Source organism: Talpa europaea, assembly GCF_964194135.1.
Source record: "Talpa europaea genome assembly, chromosome: 1".
Taxonomy (NCBI): domain Eukaryota; kingdom Metazoa; phylum Chordata; class Mammalia; order Eulipotyphla; family Talpidae; genus Talpa; species Talpa europaea.
This window is the reverse complement of record NC_140073.1, coordinates 104,752,470-104,772,439: the sequence shown is the minus strand read 5'-3', so window position 1 is coordinate 104,772,439 and position 19,970 is coordinate 104,752,470. Positions and strand designations below refer to the sequence as shown.

The following is a 19,970-nucleotide window of genomic DNA, read 5'->3' as shown; positions in this document are numbered from 1 at the left end:
CACATAAGTATGTGGAAATTACTGGAGTGATTATAAACACTATGACAGCAAAATGTATAAAATGAAATAATATAAATAATAAATACAAATAATTTATAAATTTAAATCCAAAAGTGTGTGTGTGTGTGTGTGTGTGTGTGTAAAAGATGGTCACACAGGCTGTCAGACTGGACACACAACAAAATTCATCTATATTCAATATTGGATACAAGGTTCAGAAACATTAAAAGGAAAACATTAAAACAGATATATACCATGCAATCATCGTCCAAGTGGAAACTATTGTTAAGTACGATATAGTATCAGAAAAAGTGAACTTAACGCAATCATTTTTAGAAATTAAAGATTCTTTTATAATAACTACATTTTATGATGATAAATGTTAGGCAACTATTATATGGCAAATAAATACAAAAATATGTAGTAAAGTTAATAGGACTAAAGGGAGATAATCCAAACTTACCCCTTTTGGTAAATGATAGAAAAACAAATAAGATATCAATGAAGGTGCACTTTGAATAAAAGGATTAATAAACTTGATATATGAACACACATAAAACATTGCATCTAATAGTTAATGGTATATTTTATTTCCAACTACAATGAAAGTTATGTTACATTTGAAAGATGCTGAGCTACAAAGCATTTCTTCAAAACTGGTAAGCGATTAAAACTGTCCAGGGTTTATTATCTGAATAGAGGGAAATTCAATTAGAAATCAAAAAATCAAAATTTTTCTAGATATCTAGAAAAATCCCTCAAATATTTGGAAATTAAGCAGTGCTCTTTTAAACTTCCAATAAGATAAAAAAAATATAGTAGCAATTAAAAATATTTTAACTGAATTTTAGCAAAGCAAAATAAAACAAAATTTATGGGATAGCTAAAAAAAGAACAAAGGCTGAAAATCAATTGCAAGAAATTAGAAAATAGAAAATTAAATCCAAAAATATAAAGAAACAGGTCCTCCCTGGTGGCGCAGCAGTTGAGCGCTGGGTTGTGAAGCTGCCTGCAGCCTCTGCGGCGCCGGTTCGATCCCCGGCTGCTCCCCGGCCACCGGAGGAGGGTCCCACATGGCGCGCAGACCTCTCCTGCCGCCCGCTGCTCCCCTCAGCAGTGTGCTTTGGTCCTTCTGCCTGCTCTGCTCCCCGCTCTGGCTCTGGTGAATTCTCTCACCCTCCCGCGCTTCTGACTGTACCCAGTGCATGCATAAACAAACAAACAAATAAATAAATAAAACATGCCTCTATAAAAAATAAATAAAAATAAATTAAAAAAAAAAAGATATCAAAAATATAAAGAAACAATAAATATAAAAGTAAAGATAATACCAATGAAATTGCAAAGAACATATAGCAGGATTAAAAAGTTGAAAGTTGCTTCTTTGAAAGGCTGAATAAGTTAAAGAAAGAAATCACAAAACATCACCATCAGAAATCAAAAAGAGGTCATTACCAGAGATACTACAGTTTTAAGAGATAATAGAAATAAATAGCTTTATGTGACTAAATTGATACTCTATTTGAAATAGACAAATTCTTAGGAAAAAACTGTTATGAAAACTGAAACAAGAGGAAATAACAAATCTGTTGAAGAAAATACATAATTAAAAATGTGCTCAAAAAAACTGAGGCCCAGAAGGCTTCACTAGCTATATTCAAATAATTAAAGAAAAGTTGATAATGATCTTACTCAACCTCTCCTAAAGAACAACAACAACAAAAGAAAATCTTTCCCAAAATTTTAATAGGTCAACATAAACTTATGATCATAACCTAACAATCACATAAAAGAAAGAAAAAGTAGAAGAAATTTTACAAACTCTTCAACAAATATGGATGAAGATATGAAACAATGTAAGGCATTATATGAAACTGACTATGCAAATGATCAAATTGAATTCATTTTCAGGAAATTATTAGGAATTAATATTCTAAAATAAATATTATTTACCACAATATCAAAATTAAAAATAATATGATTGTCTAAATAAGTAGCAATACAAAGTTTAATAAAATTAAGGATGCATTTATTTTTTTTAAATGCTGAGAAAATTAGGAACTGAAGGGATTCTCTTTAAAGTGATAATAATGGGAAACTATTAAAACAGCATATTTAATAGTGAATTATTACAATCTTCAACTCATATCAGAAAGCAAACAAGGCTAAATTTTATGAGGCATCTTTAGCATTAATTGGTTCAGGCAGTCCAGTGAAGAAAGAAACGTAAATGATGGCTGCAATGATTCAAAAGAGCACCTATCAAATATAAAACTGAAAAACTGTAGAGAAAATCAATAAACCAAGTGCTGATTTTTGAACACATTAATAAAATTAAACCCCTAGATAAATAATCAAGAAAATAAAAAAATCCTTTTTTTTTTAAAGATTTATTTATTTATGCATACAAGAACTGGGGGACAGGCCAGAGGTGCGGAGGGTGAGAGGATTCACCAGAGGCAGAGTGGGGAACAGAACAGGCAGATTGACTGAAATACACTGCTGAGGGGAGAAGCAGGCAAGTCAGGAGAGGTCTGCTGCACCATGTGGGTAGCTTCTGGCCGGGGATCAAACTTGTGCCGCAGTGGCTGTGGATAGCTTCATAGGTTGTTTTAACCCCTTGTGCCACCAGGAATCCCTGAAAAAATCCCAATTTTTTAAAAAAGAATTATTCCTTTATTGCAAGATATTTATTTTATTTTAATTCATTTTTGTGTAGAAGAACTGGTGTGCAGGCCAGAGGTGGGGGTGTGTGTGAGAGGATTCACCAGAGATAGAGTGGGGAGCAGAAAAGGTGGATCTACTGAACTACACTGGTGAGGGGAACAGTGGGTGAGACAGGAGAGGTCTGCTATGCCATATGGGTTAGCTCCCTGTCTGGGTATGGAACTCATGCAGCAGTGACTGCTGATAGCTTGATAGCATTGAGACTTTAAGCCCTGCGCCACCAGGGAGGTTCTCCCCAAAGGAAAAGTCTTAGTAGCCCTATACATATTAAAGAAATTAACATCTGTTAATAAAAACTGTCCAATCAAGAAGGCTCAATTTCCAGGTGCTGTTACAATTGAATTTTATCAATATCTAAGTAAAATAATTCCAGTCTTACAAAATTATTTTTAGGAATGTGTATTTCTTACTTTTTTTTTAAAAAAAGATTTATTTATTTATGAATACAAGAGCTGGGGCACAGGCCAGAGATGCGGGGTTGGGGCGGTGGGGAGTGAGAGGATTCACCAGAGACAGAGCGGAGAACAGAACAGGCAGATTGACTGAAATAAACTGCTGAGGGGAGCAGCGGTTGAGACAGGAAAGGTCTGCCTCGCCATGTGGGTTGTTCCCTGGCCGGTCTGGATCGAACTCATGTTTTAGATGCTGTGGATTGCTTCATAGTGTGGTGCTTAACCCCTTGCGCCACCAGGGAGGCCCTTCTTACTTTTTTTAAAATCAACCATTATTATCTTGGTACCCAGACCAGAAAATTAACTGGGAATAATAGCACTAAAATGGGAAAGAGATATTAAGTGACATGGAAGAAAGGTTTAGAAATTCCAACATATTACCTTCAGAGGGTAATATAGAAAAGATAGAAAAATATGAGGTGAGAAAATATTTATAATGCTAAAGCTGAAATTTTCCCAGTTTGAATTAAAGATATTGCTAAAGATGTGAATTTTCAAATTTCATTAGCATAAATTCTGAGTCAGATTAATAAAAGGGATTTTGTAATTAGACTAAAAAATTTTGAAAACACCAAGATACTTATAATCTAAGCTACTGTATTAAAATTATGGCTAAAATAATTTTCAGGAAAACTAAAGCAGTTTGCTACCCACATATCTTACTAATAGAATCCTTCAGATACATATATATTTCATGAAGGAAATAGAACATAAAATGAAATAAGCAGAAGAAAATTTGGGAAAGAAATTAATTACATGTGAGTAAGTCTAAATAAGCACTGCCTATACATATCCACAATAATACTGTTTAATTTGTTGGGTATCACCAATGTAGAATTAAAATAGTAGACAAAAATAATAGAAGTTGTGGAAAAGCTATGCAGTGTTGGGAATTTCGTTGTTCTATGAATGGGTACAACTAGTGATTATATTTTAATAATTAACTATGCAAGTTAAAATATAATTTTAATCACTTATAAAAAGAAACACGAGTAAAGGAAGGAAGATGTGGTGTACCTTCCTAAACAAGAAATGGGGGAAACGAAGCAAAGAAAATTAATGCACAAAGGGGACAAGAATGGAAGGGAGAAACAAAGAAAAAATTTGAAAATTAAAAAGGATAAAATGAGGTGAAAAAAATCAAATGTATTCGTGGATAACAAATATAAGCATACCAAGATAGGCTATTAACAGAATGTCAGATTGGATTTAAAAAAATATTTAGATAAATTCATTAAAAAGTATTTATGCTAGGGTATGAGAATGCAGCCATCTTTAAAATTAAATGGAAAAATGAGATTTGTAAAAGAGTAGCAAAAAGGGGGCACTGCAGCATTATTAATATTTAATAGATATAGAGATTTGATTTTATTAAATGGGCAATTTTACTACTCAAGACTCATCAATCACTCCTTATTGCCAATGTAATAAATTCCCGACTTTTTAGCATGACTCCCAAATTTCTGTGCCCTGGCAATAAACTTTCTTTGGACAGTTATGTTCCTCTTTGATCTCTCAGTTTCTATTACAAAGATAACATGTACTAGACACTGAAATGTTTATTTAGTTCAGATGAAAGGGGGAAACCCCACTATTTTTAAATTGTTGTATTATTTATTTGCATAGTGTCCTTTTCACCTTCTTCCTATGCATTTTTCTTTAAAAAAAAATGAGAGGAGAAAGATGTTTGTGTTGCTGATACTTAAGCAAAATGTCTTTATCTCCCACCTCTTTCCTCTTCCCCCACCATTGCTGTAGATATTAACAGCAAGACTTTTCTTTCAGAAGCTATTAATCATGGGAGGTAGACCCATTGCTCACATTCTTGTCATTCCTCTACTTTGACTAGTCTTTTTTTTTACCTTCTCCCCTCTCTTTTCCTTTTTTCTTCCTTTCTTCTCATCACCATTCTCTTTGGCTTCTTCCTTTTCCTTGTAAATTCATCTATATTATACAGAACTAAGAAAAAACAAGTGATTGCGAGAGGTCACGAACAAGGGAGAAGTAGAGATGGGTGTCTTTCCTGTTTGGATTTGTGACTTGATAATGACAAATTGAATGTGTCTATGGTGACCAATGCCAGGTGCCTTCCACTGGCTCAGATTAATGGTTCTTACACAAGAGAGTATGTAGGAGTCACGGGAGGGGCCATTTTATAAATTCATCCTGCTTTCTAAACCCCTTCTCCTGGTCTCCAATAATCAACTAGTATACAGTAGAGTTGATTTGAGTGACATGGGGTGTGTGTGTGTGTGTGTGTGTGTGTGTGTGTGTGTGTGTGAGAGAGAGAGAGAGAGAGAGAGAGAGAGAGAGAGAGGGAGATAGAGAAAGAGAATCTACTCTGATAGAATTTTCCTTTCCACCAATGACATTGCTAGAGAACTTCTGATAAAAATGGATTAATACCACACTACAAGATAAAAATCCCTCACTCTACAAGTTAAACTTTTGTACACGATGAGTTATATAATGAAGATCTGAAGGAGACATGTGCATTTTCTGTAAAATAATTTTTTCCTACTGGGTAAGAAGACTCTCTACTCATTGACTCTCTACTTTCATTATGAATCAGCATCAAAGGGGAGCCTTGAAAAAATTGGATGCTGAAGTCTCACCCTTGAAGATGAGTTGAATCCATTTGATCTTTGTCCATGCAATTGACATTTTTAATGCTTCTCAGGTACTTCTAATATGTAATCAAATTGATGTCCATTTTCCAAACATGTTGCAATTGAATGGAAAACCAAATGTGTGTTCTTTGGGAATCATGTTTACATATCATGAAGAGTTAACATGTAAGCTCACTTAGATTTTTGCCAAGGGAATTGTAGAAATGAATTAGGCACACTATATGCACTTTTTATAGTGACAAATTACTGGGGGTCTAAGTGAAAATTCTTTGTCTACAGACTGTGATAAATAAGATATAATTGGTAAACAGAAGAACGAAAAGAAGGGGAATATCCTGAATGAAAAATACCCAAGGAAGAGTTGCAAAAGTATATAAAAAGTAGATCAAGAATACACAGGGATAATAAAAATGGGAAAGAGAAAGGCAAAACACAGGTAGAACGGCAGGAGAAAGGATGCACAACTTAAAAATGTTAGTCAATTTTTTATTAATTTTCATAACTTTCCACTACTCTACCCATTACTATATCTAGGTTTTTTGCCAATATTAAAACTAGATATTCATACACTCTTCTTAATTAATTTCCATTCTGTGAAAAAATTTAAAGATGAATTATTATCTTTAATGTGTATTCTTTACATTTTTGTGATAGATCATTTTACATGATAGAAATGTATCTTTAAATGGCATTTCAAAGATAGAAACAAAGACAGAACAATTAAGTACAAAAACAAAAGCAAATCCTTTATTCTTTTGGCTTGAATGTAATGTGATTTACCGTTCTTTATGGTAATAGCATTTTCCTGCATGCATTTCACCAACACACTACAAGTCAATAGCTTTAGTATAAAGAATCTACATTTAATGTTGCTTGTGAAAGAAACAAAATGTTTTGCTGTGACTGGTAATATAATTTCACTACCTAGTTTTGTGGAAAAAAAGAAAGCTTCAATTCCATATCATATCTGATACAGTTCTAATGTCATATGGGTCAGTAAGAATAAGCTCTATCTGAGTAAACAAACACTGGAAACAACTGATGATTTACTAAATAAAAAGACTAGGCGGAAACATCTGATTCAAGCAATGCCAAGAATATCAAGTGATCTTTCCTAAAGTCTCTTTTCATGATAAGGCATTACTATTTGAAAGCAAATAAACGTTAGACTCAATCTGAGATTTGTTTCACATTGAAATGTGTGCAAAGTTACAGTACTAATAAAAAAGCAGAAACCTACACTGCAGCTTATTAGTCTTTGTTTCTTATTTTGTGAAGTGCTTTAATTTAAAAGTGCTAGGAACAGAAACTAACAATAGTGACTGTGACATCAACCTGAAGATACTTTTAATTTCTCATTTTATGTACAAAAGGCTGAAAAATAAAATAAAATGAACTTTTTACAGTATTTATATATTTTTTTTAGAAAACTCTAACCATATATTTTCAACAGATTTAAGCAGCTTGCAACATGTTTGTACAGTCGGGCTTTTTACCATAGAGGGTCAATTAAGATTGGAAGAATAAAAAGCAAGAAGCTCCTCATTGTTTGCTGCCACCTATTGCTTAATGACATGAAGAATGAGGTCTTGGTAGAACAATTTGCTTCACTTTACCACTGACATATGGCTTCCCATATTAGACTTCTGAACAGTGGAAGGAGTAAGATACAGCAGCATAGGCAAGATAAACATGCAGCAGTGACAGCTTCAAACTATAATGGAACCAATTACATCATATTACCTGTTGAAAGCTTGCAAACTATACTTACTGTGGTACATATTTGATGCAATAAATACTGTGCTTAAGTCATCATTTTTGTTTGCTCAAACATGCACCACTGGGTAAAATTACTATTTACACAGCAGACTTTTATTTTTTAAATTGACAAATAGTATGTCAACCTTACCAAGAGCAGAAGATGGCTAAACAATACTGCAGGAAAAAGCAGAATCAACTTTATAAAGTGGTGGTTGGGGATGTTTTTTGGTCAATTCATGTTCTAAGAAAGGAGTGATAGGATATTTTTATTTTATGCCAAAGGACACTTATCAAAAATGTTGTAATCATGCTGCTGGAACTCCAAATGACTAGGTGATGGTGTGTGTGTATGTATATATGTATATACACGCACATATACATATATACATATATACATGTACACATAATGGAGCATGTAAAAATAAAACAACTCTTTAATGCTTGCGAATTCAATGGAACATTTACAGGCACATTAAAGATTTCTGAATGAGACACCTTAAAAACACGAATAGCTATTTAAGCACCTCAAAAATCTAAAAACATCCTGAAACAAGAAGTAAACTCTTCCTTTTTGTGATATGATTTTTTCCATGTGTGAATGAGAATGCAGCATGCCTTCATTTAAAATATATCCGGTTATACAATAGAGAAACATAGAATTCCCTACCTTTAATCCCACTCCCCAAACATAAACCCATTTACAAAAATAGTCACATATAAGAGTAAACAACCTGTGAATAAAAAAAAAGTGATAAATTCACAGCATACGTTTTGTAAAAATATGGCAGGTGTGGCAGTTAAAACATAAACAGTGGTGACAAATACTATTATCAAGTGTCACGTGTTGACTTTACATAAAAATTGAACTTCCCTCCCCCCTTTGAATTGGTTCCTATAGTCTGAGTAGCCATTCCGCCTCTGCTCTTCAGCAGTGTCAGCTGGTTGTGAAAACAGAAACCTCCTGTCCACGCTGTTTCTCTGGTTTATTGAGTCCCAGTTTGCTGACCAGAGGTCCCTGTCTTGTTATAGGCACTGACCTTAAGTATACATTTGTAAAAACAGTCAGTTTGGCATAGTCCTCCTGTGAGAGTCCTGTTGACACAAATACCTCACCATCACAGGCTGTAAACAATTGATCACAAAGTGGAATATTCTTCCTTGTTTACTTCTTACTTTCCCTGATATCTTTTCCTTTGTCTTCCTTTTCTGACTTGTCTTTCTCAAATTTTTCTTTTTCCGGTTTGGTTACACTATCATAGGATGGTGGAGAAGTGGTGGAAGGTGTCACATCGGTTTTCTCTGGAGTTGAATTCTCATTTAGTTTATCCATGAGGATATCTTCTTTGATAGGTGTTCCTTCACCTTCTTTGCCTTTGTCTTTCTTATATATGCTTGAAACTTTTTTAACCTTTTGTTTCAAGAGGTAGCGTCTGTAAGCCCTCTGGATAACAATAGCAGACACCTCCTCTTGTTTGCGTTTCAAAGTGGTGGTAATGGGCTCATAGGAGACTTTGGAGGGGTTCGAGGCCATAAACCGCTCTTCCATCTGTATTCGGAGGGCATCCATCTCTCCACTCTCACCCAACACACGCTTTGTAAAGGCAAATAAGATATCCAGACAATGGATCCGGTCCCCGCTGACCATGGGCAGATCCATGGCAATGAGCTGGACTTTGTTTGGTTTTGCTATGAGAAGAGGAGGATCCAGGGCAGCTGCAAAATCAGAGAGCTTGGAGAACTCTATAAACTGGGTGGCATCTGGGTCAAACTTCTCCCAAACCTCATAGAACATCTCAAAGTCATCCTCACTCAGGGGCTCTGCGCTTTCTTCAGTGGCAACACTGAAGTTCTCCAGGATGACAGCGATGTACATGTTCACCACAACCAAAAATGATATGATGATGTAACTAACAAAAAAGAAAATCCCAACAGATGGGTTCCCGCAGTCTCCCTTAACTGAGCTTCCAGGGTGATCTTTTTCAGGGTCACAGTCAGGAGGGCCACTGTTGAGAATCGGTGCTAGCAATCCATCCCAGCCAGCAGAGGTGGTGATCTGGAACAGGCAGATCATGCTGTTGCCAAAGGTTTCAAAGTTGAACATGTCATCAATTCCCACTTCCCTCTTCACATAGGCAAAGTTGGACATTCCAAAGATGGCGTAGATGAACATGACCAGGAAGAGCAGGAGGCCGATGTTAAACAACGCAGGAAGGGACATCATCAGAGCAAAGAGCAGAGTGCGAATCCCCTTGGCCCCTTTGATGAGACGCAAGATTCTGCCAATCCTGGCCAGGCGGATCACTCGGAACAGGGTGGGGGATACAAAATACTTTTCTATCAGCTCAGCTAGAAACATGCCTATGGAAAACCAAGACACAATAACAAAAACAGTGATATATTTAATAGCATCAATGGAAAATTTCCATTACTATGATAATCACTAATTTCACACAATGTGGCTATGAAAATCAGGTATATTAGTTCAGCAAAATGAAACTATTATTATAACATTAACAACTTTATAATAACTAAAGATATTAATGGTCATTTTTCCTAATTCAAGAAAAGGTCTAAAGATGTCATAATCTATAGGGAAGCTAAGCACAGAAATGGATTCATATATTTAAAATACTAGTGCCAGTATTTGCAGAAGAACCAAGGGGTAAAGCATGTGACTTTGGGTTAGGAAATATGAGAATTCTTATCCTTCTTGAGAGGACTATGATACATTTTATTTGGGAGATGGCCCAATGATGCAGAAGAGAGAATCCAAGTTTTGAGATGGACATACTTAGGAGGGAATCCTGGTTCTTGATTTTATGCATGACTAAATGGTGATCATACCTACTTTTCTGGTTGTTGTTAAGTTTAATATTTATTGAATAATTTTTCTATATGCTAAGTATATGTACTTACATAATCAAATTTAATCCCCTTGACAACAATTTACATAAACATTTCTTGGAAAACCAGGAATTGGAGAGGTAGCTTGCTATAGGTCACAGAGCTGGTAAGTAGCAGAAATACGGGATTCCCAGGTGAGGTCTGTATGACCCTCTAGTCTCATTCCTTGACCACTATATTACATGCTCATTCTACTCTCTTTAGGATCAAATGGAATAGCACATTGTATTAAAGTTCTCTTTTACCTAACAAGGTGTATGAATGGTGGAATACATTTTTCTCTTTCTACATGTTCACATTCCTCATATAGGCAGAATCTTGTCTTGAATCACTTTATTTTCAGCACCACATTTAATATCTTATGCATACACACTTATGCATACACACTTAATATGCATTGATGATAATGAATCTGTTTTAGATTTTTGAACAAAACATCTATTCTGAAAAAGAGTATCACAAACCATGGAAAACTACGGGAACCCAAAGATAACATGAAAATTAGTTTGTGGATTTACAGATACACACACACACTATTTCGATTATTAAGGAGATCTTATTTATGGACTATTGGACTACTGTTAATGATATATATGTGCATGTGTGTGTGAACTGTTCTTTTAAAGCAACACTTGCCTATAATATAGGAATAAACAGAGGACAAAAAACATGCAAAATATAGATTCTGTTTTTTGACGAGATGATAAAGGAAAATGGAAAAATCAGTAATCCCTTTTTTGGGTACATATCATTTCACATACAACATGCAGAGAAATGACAAGCTAGAGTAGACTATTAGACTTTTCTCTGAATATTCAGAATGAATGAGAAAGATGAGTTGAAAACATTTTCAATGTTTTATTATTATTATTATTATTATTATTTTAAGATTTATTGATTTATTTATACAAGCACTGGGTACAGTCAGAAGCGCAGGAGGGTGAGAGAATTCACCAGAGCCAGAGCGGGGAGCAGAACAGGCAGACGGACGCGGCAGGAGAGGTCAGCGCGCCATGTGGGACCCTCGTCGGCGACCAGGGATCGAACTGGCACTACAGAGGCTGCGGGCAGCTTCGCAGTCCAGCGCTCAACCGCTGCGCCACGGGGGAGGTCTCATTTTTAATGTTTTAAAACAGAAATTTCCATTACTAGCTACTTGAACTGTGGACTTACCTACAATGGAGAGAATGACCACCACAAAATCAAAAATATTCCATCCAATAGTAAAATAATAATAACGAAGAGAGATTAATTTCAGCACACACTCTCCAGTGAAGAGCACAATAAAGACCAGGTTGATCCAGTACAGAATGTTTGTCATTTCCTGACTCTGGTCGTCAGTTTCCACCATCATGGTGACCATGTTGAGGCAGATGAGGATCATGATGCTGATATCAAAGACTTGTTTGGTTACAAAATCAAAGACCATTCCTTGGAATTTGTTCTGGAACAGAGAATACATAAAAGTTCATTTAGAAACTCAAAAGATATTCCATTAAACTGATTTTCAACAGCAATTGAAAGTGCAGCTTTTATAGAAACAAGTCATCTTTGTGTTTTCTACTTGGAAGGAAATTTGTATATTGGAATAGCCAATTGTTTTCAAGTGTATTTGCTTTATTTATACTGCTCAAGATTCTGTGTTAATAACTCGTTTACTTTCTGTGTGTAGTCTCATCTGCGTGATGGCATGCCAGATAGGACTCTATCATGGACTCATCTTCTCGTGCAGGAGGATTCATCTTCCTGTCTAAGAGCTAGTATTATCCTTTCTCTGGCATTTTCCCATACTAGTTTCTAAAATCTTATCTTTTTTTCACTACCAAAACCTTTTAACTATATTGCATTTGTATATTTAATTAAGATCAGTTTCTTCAGACTCATACTGGCAACCTTGACACATTAACCCAGAAAAACTTGTGTCTATTACTCACTAATCAAAAAATATTTTGTCAACTAAAATATTTATTTCCATGGATCTGGACTACACATTTTCTCATACAGGGACCTTAATATGTTTTTCTTCCATCCATTCAGATTTGATTATTTCTCAAAGACTAGGATCAAATTTCCTTCTATTTTATCCAATATAGCTAGCTACTTTCTTTGAGCTTTTACCTAACTTACAAACTGAATGTGAGCCTGGCCATCTTGAGAATGCTAGTTTTATATTGTCACTAATGGAGTTATAAAGTCATGATTCCTGTGGTTCATCAAATTGCCTTGCATCATATACACTTTGGGTGAGGAGTTCTGAGATTGAATATCTGAGCTATTCCTTCAGCAGTGATGGAAGAACATGGGGAACATCCTGAAAACAACTCTCTGCAGCAACCAAAAAGAACCATCAGCTGTTGGAATAAACTGGAATAAAATTTGATTATTTATAAAAGTCATAAAAAGAATGATGTCATTGGATTAAGGGCAAGATGGTAGAGGGAAATATACGTTTTTTAAAAACCAGAAGAAAACTTTTGTCACTTATTTAATTAAGGTTTCCATCTAATTTGCAGAATTGGACAGGAAATGGGACAGACCTTAGATGTTCTAATTATCCCGATCGGTCACTCTGAGAACATTCAATATTTTCATGCCATATATGTGTGTGTATACATCTTCTTTTCTACATTATTAAAGTGAGATCACTGTAATACTATTGGCATATGTTTGAATTTTCTTTTTATATATATTGTATATATCTGTATAAAATATATCATTTACACATACTATGTATATTTAAATACAAATACTTTAGCTAGTTGGATTGCTAGGGTAAAACTTTCTTTTTCAAATTCACAAAAATATTGTTATATAGCAATTCAGGCTATAAAAGTGACAGGTAAGATAACTGTTATAGGTAATATAAGTATGTTATTCTTACAGCAGGTCGAGGGATAGGTTTTTGTGGTTTCTTTGAACCCAGTTTTTTCATTGCATTGTAGTATTTCTTCTGTTCTTCGGTCATAAAAATGTCTTGACCTCCAAAGTAAAGAAATGAAAGCAAAACTAGTTACAATTATGTTCTTTGTTAGTTATAAATTCTACCTTATTAATTGTATGAATATTTATTCCCACAATATATTCCAATATATTGTTAATATCTGAATTTACAGATGCATATATTCAATATGTAAATTATGATTCAGTCATATTTCTATAATGGAAATATCAATACATGCCATCTGAATTATCCATTATCTAAAAACCTATAGCTAATGAAATCTCTCGAAATAATTTCTGAATTTTATATTTTATTAGGGGATCAAATTTTGGAGCAAAAATGGAACTGTGTGACATATTTACTACACATTTTATGGCAAAGATGAATTTTTAGTATACTTATCTTCTTTTTCTGTTGGTTGAAGTTGTCTATGATGACACCAATGAAAAGATTCAGAGTAAAGAATGAACCAAAAATAATAAAGATGACAAAATAAAGATACATGTACAGATTGTCTTCATACTTGGGCTGTAATTCTACCTACAAAATATGAAGGATGACAAATTTACTTATTTTATAAAAAGAACATCAATGAATTTTCAATTTGCAAAGCATGTCTCAAAAGCTGAGAATGAAAAAAGGCAAACATTAAACAGAAGCTCTTCTGAGACACTGAATCTAACATGCTTGTTGAAGATTACTGCAAAACTATTCACTGGTTTTAGAAAATAAAATAATTCACAGAAAAGTCTGAAAACTGATTTTACCCAACAACTACCTAGGCCATGAATGCACTTTCCATTTTAATCAAAAACTCCAAATATACACAAAGTGAGGATTTCCTCTTCCTAAAGAAGAGATGTCAGACTCACACTATTCTATCTTAAAATCTTTAAGATTTATTCTTTCTGACTGAGCTTTCTTAAAATGGAAATAATAGGTTAGAAGCCTTAAAGGATAGTTGGGGAGAAGGGAGAATAATCATATTAAAATATAAAATGTGCTTAGAACTGTGCTCTGCTTATAGGGATAGGTAAGTGTAAGGCTTTGAGTTCCCTTATACATTACTCCTGACAGATTAGAATTTTTACTGTACATGTGAATAAAGGTATGTTGGTAGGATCTTTCTTTCTGAAAATTAATCTATTAATTCATCTTACTCAGTAAGTAAGCTGCAGACACCATTTCCTAGAAAATGATAGCCTCTATTGTCTAAGTCACTTTTGATATTAAAAAAGTGTGACAGTTGATTTGAGCTTTGGCTACAATCTATAATTAAAGATATTATTCTAATTCACTTTGTTAACAAACTCAGGTGATAATGGATGTAGGTAATGATTATGTTATAAAATCAATTTATAGAGGGTTCTGGCCAACAAAATATATATTTAAATTTTTTTTTTGTTGTATTTTTTTAATCAAAGTAACATCAGTTTACAACCTTGTATATGATTTAGAGGATAGGTTCACAACTCTTCAGATGTGTTATCACATCACTACCACTACCAAAACACCTGTAACCCTTCACCACAGTCCAGTGGGTCCCCTCTTGCCTTTGCTTCTCACCACCACCTGATAGTGATTTTTTTCTAATGAAAGAGTAAAATTAATAAAATTAATCAAATAGATATGAAACAAATACAGGAATAGTTAAGGGCCCACTGTTTGTGGTCTGATTTCAAAAACTTATTCTATCACTTACTGCATTAAGCATCTTTGTAAATGATAAAATGGAGTTAATATCAACTGCAAAATAAAGCCAATATTTAAGATTAATGAGTTAATCCAAGAAAGCCCTTAGCATAATGAGTGGGAATAAGTAATAAGTTACTTATTTATTTATTTATTTTTGTGGGACCCTCGCCGGTGGCTGGGGATCGAACTGGCGCTGCTGAGGCTGTGGGCAGCCTCGGAATCCAGCGCTCAACCACTGTGCCACCAGGGGAGGCCCAAGTAATAAGTTATTTTATGATTCAAAAGAGTCTATAACTGGGATTCCTGATGGTACTTGAAAGAGACAGAATTCAGGGCTTTTAGTTCTTGGGTTCTCTCTCTCTCTCTCTCTTTCTCTTCTCTAATAAAGTGAAGAGAAAAATCATTTGGGAATTCTGAGTTACCACCTAGTTGTTGGCACTGGGGAAATAACATTTGAACTTAAATAATATGTTCTGGTAATATACCAGAAGCCAATTTCTTTCTTTCTTTTTAAAATGAGATTTCCTTCCTCATTCTTAGTGAGAAATTAAATGAAAGGAAATTATATATAAAAAAAAAATCAGGGCCTCCCCTGTGGTGCAGCGGTCGAGCACTGGGTTGCGAAGCTGCCCGCAGCCTCTGCGGCGCCAGTTCGATCCCCGGCTGCTCCCCGGCCACTGCAGGAGGGTCCCACATGACGCGCAGACCTCTCCTGCCGCCCGCTGCTCCCCTCAGCAGTGTACCTCGGTCCTTCTGCCTGCTCTGCTCCCCGCTCTGGCTCTGGTGAATTCTCTCACCCTCCCGCACTTCTGACTGTACCCAGTGCTTGTATAAATAAATAAATAAATAAATCTTTAAAAAAAAAAAAATCAAAAGTGCTCGGCCTCCCCGGTGGTGCAGCAGTTGAGCGCTGGGTTGCGAAGCTGCCCACAGCCTCTGTAGCGCCAGTTCGATCCCTGGCTGCCGGGCAAGGGTCCCACATGGCAAGCAGACCTCTCCTGCTGCCCGCTGCTCCCCTCAGCAGTGTATTTTGTCAGTCTGCCTGCTCTGTTCTCCACTCTGGCTCTGGTGAATTCTTTCACCCTCCCGTGCTTCTGACTGTACCCAGTGCTTGTATAAATAAAAATAAATAAATCTTAAAAAAAAATCAAAAGTGCCGATGGGTATAAAGTTGACAATGAAAGCCCCTTCCTTCTACTATAACTCTCATTTCTGAGAGAAAAGTACTATTAAGTTTGTTGTTTGTCTTTTCCACTGTTAGTCAGATTCTTCCTATTATAAGGGAGAGCAAAAGCTGGAAGAAATCTGTGACAAGTGCTTGTGAAGAATTTTAATGCACAAATGGCTATTACCATCAGAACCAAAATTAATGGGTGTCATTTTGCAACATAATCAATACAGTTTTAAGTGCCAGGTGCCCTGCTAGATACTAGAAGACATATGTAAAAAGATTCATAATGAGAAGGGGAAAAAAAACATTCAATTTGAATTTCAGAATACTTCATTTTTGTAATAAGGTTGTGCTCTATAAATTGATGTATAGTTTTATTTTATTGAAAATATCACTAAATCATAATACTATGCAAATAGTCACTGGATCAAATTAAGTAAGTTTCCCTCTAAATAGACTTACATTTCGTGAGTCAACAGCTGCATACATGATATCCATCCACCCCTTAAATGTAGCCTGTAAAAAAATTGTATCATTTAATTTCCTCCCTCTAAATCATAATTTTAGAAAATAAATGAGCAGATTGATTGATCAAGATTTTCTTAAATACAGATATACAAAGTAATTTAGAATTAATATTTAAATCCTTTGAACACAGTTTATAATACAGTTGCCCCTTGGTATTTACAAGGGATTGGCTCCAGGATCCTCCAAGAATGTCAAAAACTGTAGATGCTCAAGTCTTTCATATAAAATGGTGTAGTATTTGCATATAATCTACACACTCTGCTCATATATACGTGTTTAGTATGGGCACAACCATATGGCCTGACTACACAGAGCATGACTAGATTTGTTGTTGATTGAATCTGTGGATGCAGAACTCGCAGATATTGAGGATCAATTGTATATACATTGAAAATATCTCAACTTTATATTCTTCTATAACATTTGTATATACATATTAAACATCTATAATTAAATCATAATATACTGTAACAGTATGTGTCATAAATAAAAAACAATGGTCAACAACTTTTTATTCTGATAGTCCTATGAAAATATAACATGCAATTTGATGAAATAATTTCATGGATTTGTTATTAGCATCAGAAAGGATAAACAAAGGATGCTGCACAGTTTGATCTTAATGCTTTTTTGTCTACAGATCCCTTTCTAAATGTTATTATCACCAATTATTATCATGGTGATTTGTCCTTGAAAAATCAATATTTTTGAGTTACTATTTTGAGACAGTTATTCTTTAAGAAGACATTTCCTAGTAGGGAGAAAAAACATATTCAACTGCAATTTATCATTTAAATACATTTTTTTGTTTTGTAGACATGGTAATTTTGAAAACAAATGTCTTGTATATTTTTTCTGTTCCTCAGGGCCCTTAGCTCTGTCATTTCCCCTAGAGCACTCATACAGTGCAGGGTACTGTGTAGGTGGAATATGTGGACATGACTCAGAATGGTCAGTTGAGATGACTGGATTTGTAGGTGTTTATAGTAGACACAATATTCTTAGTAGACAGGCTTTCATTTGCAAGACAAGGACTTCCTATCTGCAAGTGTTCAATGCACAGCAGGAAGGAAGGAATCAGGGCAGGAGTACAGTCTAGGTGAGAAGTACAAAAGTGAGGAGTTTTGATCATGGTGGTGGTAATGGTTGGGCGGGTGGAGACTTGTTTAGATACAGTCTGGTACCTGAGAAGGGGCACAGAAATCTATCCCCACTCTTTCATCCCCAACAAACACCTTTCCAAACTTACCCAGGGCCTACTCTACTGCTCACAGAAAGAATGGGAAGAAAACAGCGGGAATCTTTATACAAAGGTTAGTCACAAAGCATTGGTGCTGGGATAGCTCAGCACAGTCTTAGGGCATACAAACTTTATAGAATCATCTGGTTCCCAACATGGTGTGTAAAAGATAGTTTACAAGTAACTGAAGAAGAATCAAGGCAGATTGGACTGAGAAGTATGAATACTGAGAAAGAAATACCACTGTATACTTTTACATGAAAATACCAAAAGAGAATTGTACACTCATTTTAATAAAACATCACAGAGAAAAATAAAGTAGTTACTTACTACTTGAAGCAGAGAAAGATATCCAAGTCCCACATTATCAAAGTTTACTTTCACGTTTTTCCACCTGGCAGTTTGATTGCTTTCTATGAGGGCTTTACATTCGCTGTAGTTGTTGACCACACTTACATCAAACATTTCCCCAGTGGTGTAGTTAATACAATGATAAAACTTTCCGGCAAAAAGATTCACTCCCATAATGCTGAATATTAGCCAAAAGATCAGACAAACCAAAAGCACATTCATTATGGATGGAATGGCTCCTAAAAGAGCATTGACAACAACCTGGCAAGGAATGAGAAGGGAAAAATGAAAAGTCAACAACAAATATTTACTTTTTACCTATTTTTAAGTACTATAAAAAGAACAATAGTTAAATGATAGATAATGTCTGTTCTGAGAGTTAAATATTGGACAGAAATTACTCTCTGGTAATGGCAACTAAGATTTTTTCAATTACATACCAGGGGAATATAAAAATAAATTTTATACTGTAGAATGTCTTCTCAAGAATAATGATAGACACAGCAAATTTTTATCAAAGAATGGAACTAATTTTAAATATAAATGATAACGTAAGAGTACAAACATGACAGCACTATTGGAGTAGTATAATTATGGGAACATCATGTTATTTTTTTAAATCATGCAAAGAATGCAAATCATAAAATTTATTATCCAAAATTTGTGCATTTTAAAAGAAAACACCTGAGGGTGAATTTCCAGGGTGAAAAGGAACACTGGAAATAGCAATTGTGAGACAGTAGAGTTAACTCAGGACTATATCAAGCAATGTAGCATAAGATCATGCTACAGGCAAGGACTATAGAGCAGAGATACTGGAACTTGGGAAACTGAATATGTGATGAGGAGAAAGGGTTTGGGACTCAGGAGATACAGGCCAGCTTGTATCACGATTTAGCTGCATCTTTGTACTTGGCATTGACTTTTCTGATTCTAAGGGTCCTTCTTTGGGGACTCCCCTCTCAAAGAAGATTCTCAAATTATAAAATGAGATATTATAATAATTAGAACATAAGCTTGGCTATCAGTTACTGTAATTTCATAAAACATTATGATTTGAGTCCAAGGATTTCTCCTGATGGCTTATTTGTAGCTTTCTTAATAACCAAAGCTTTTAGGGAACCTTTTTTAGTATGTTCCTCAATTACCCTGCAACTAAATATTTATCTAAATGTCTTGTCCTGTACAACCATACCTGAACTATATATCAGAAATAAGCTTTATTAATGAGTGGAAATATGTAATAATTATATCAGACATGGAAAATATATCAGACATGGAAATACATGCAAAAGCCTTGCTGAAATCCTTCTGAGATAAAAAGTACATACGAATGCATATATACAAACATACATACATACATATGAGTAATGACAGAGCAACATTACCAGGTGGCTCCTGGGTAAAATTGACACATGGAATCTATTCATTAAAGGATACTATTTTAATGTGTTTTTAAATGAAAGTAAATTTTAAAGAACTTATCACAGGGTTACTGCTATAATTTCAACTCTTCAATAATTCAGAGGTACTTCTAGAGTTGACACTTCATTTTCAAATTTACCACAAA

At 34.8% G+C, this 19,970-nt stretch overlaps 1 protein-coding gene across 11 annotated transcripts in view; it reads right to left on the bottom strand.

Moving 5' to 3' along the window:
- Positions 1–8,732: 8,732 nt before the first annotated feature.
- Positions 8,733–19,970, bottom strand: part of LOC311168334 (sodium channel protein type 2 subunit alpha) — a gene marked incomplete at both ends in the record, with an annotated part of 67,780 nt that continues 56,542 nt past the window's right edge. For all 11 annotated transcript variants that reach the window (XM_084229725.1, XM_084229728.1, XM_084229731.1 and 8 more), the window contains 6 exons: positions 8,733–9,928; positions 11,648–11,918; positions 13,356–13,480; positions 13,814–13,955; positions 16,744–16,797; positions 18,380–18,661. In XM_084229725.1, coding sequence (XP_084085851.1) covers positions 8,733–9,928; positions 11,648–11,918; positions 13,356–13,480; positions 13,814–13,955; positions 16,744–16,797; positions 18,380–18,661 — 2,070 coding nt within the window. The remainder of the gene's footprint in view (positions 9,929–11,647; positions 11,919–13,355; positions 13,481–13,813; positions 13,956–16,743; positions 16,798–18,379; positions 18,662–19,970) is intronic.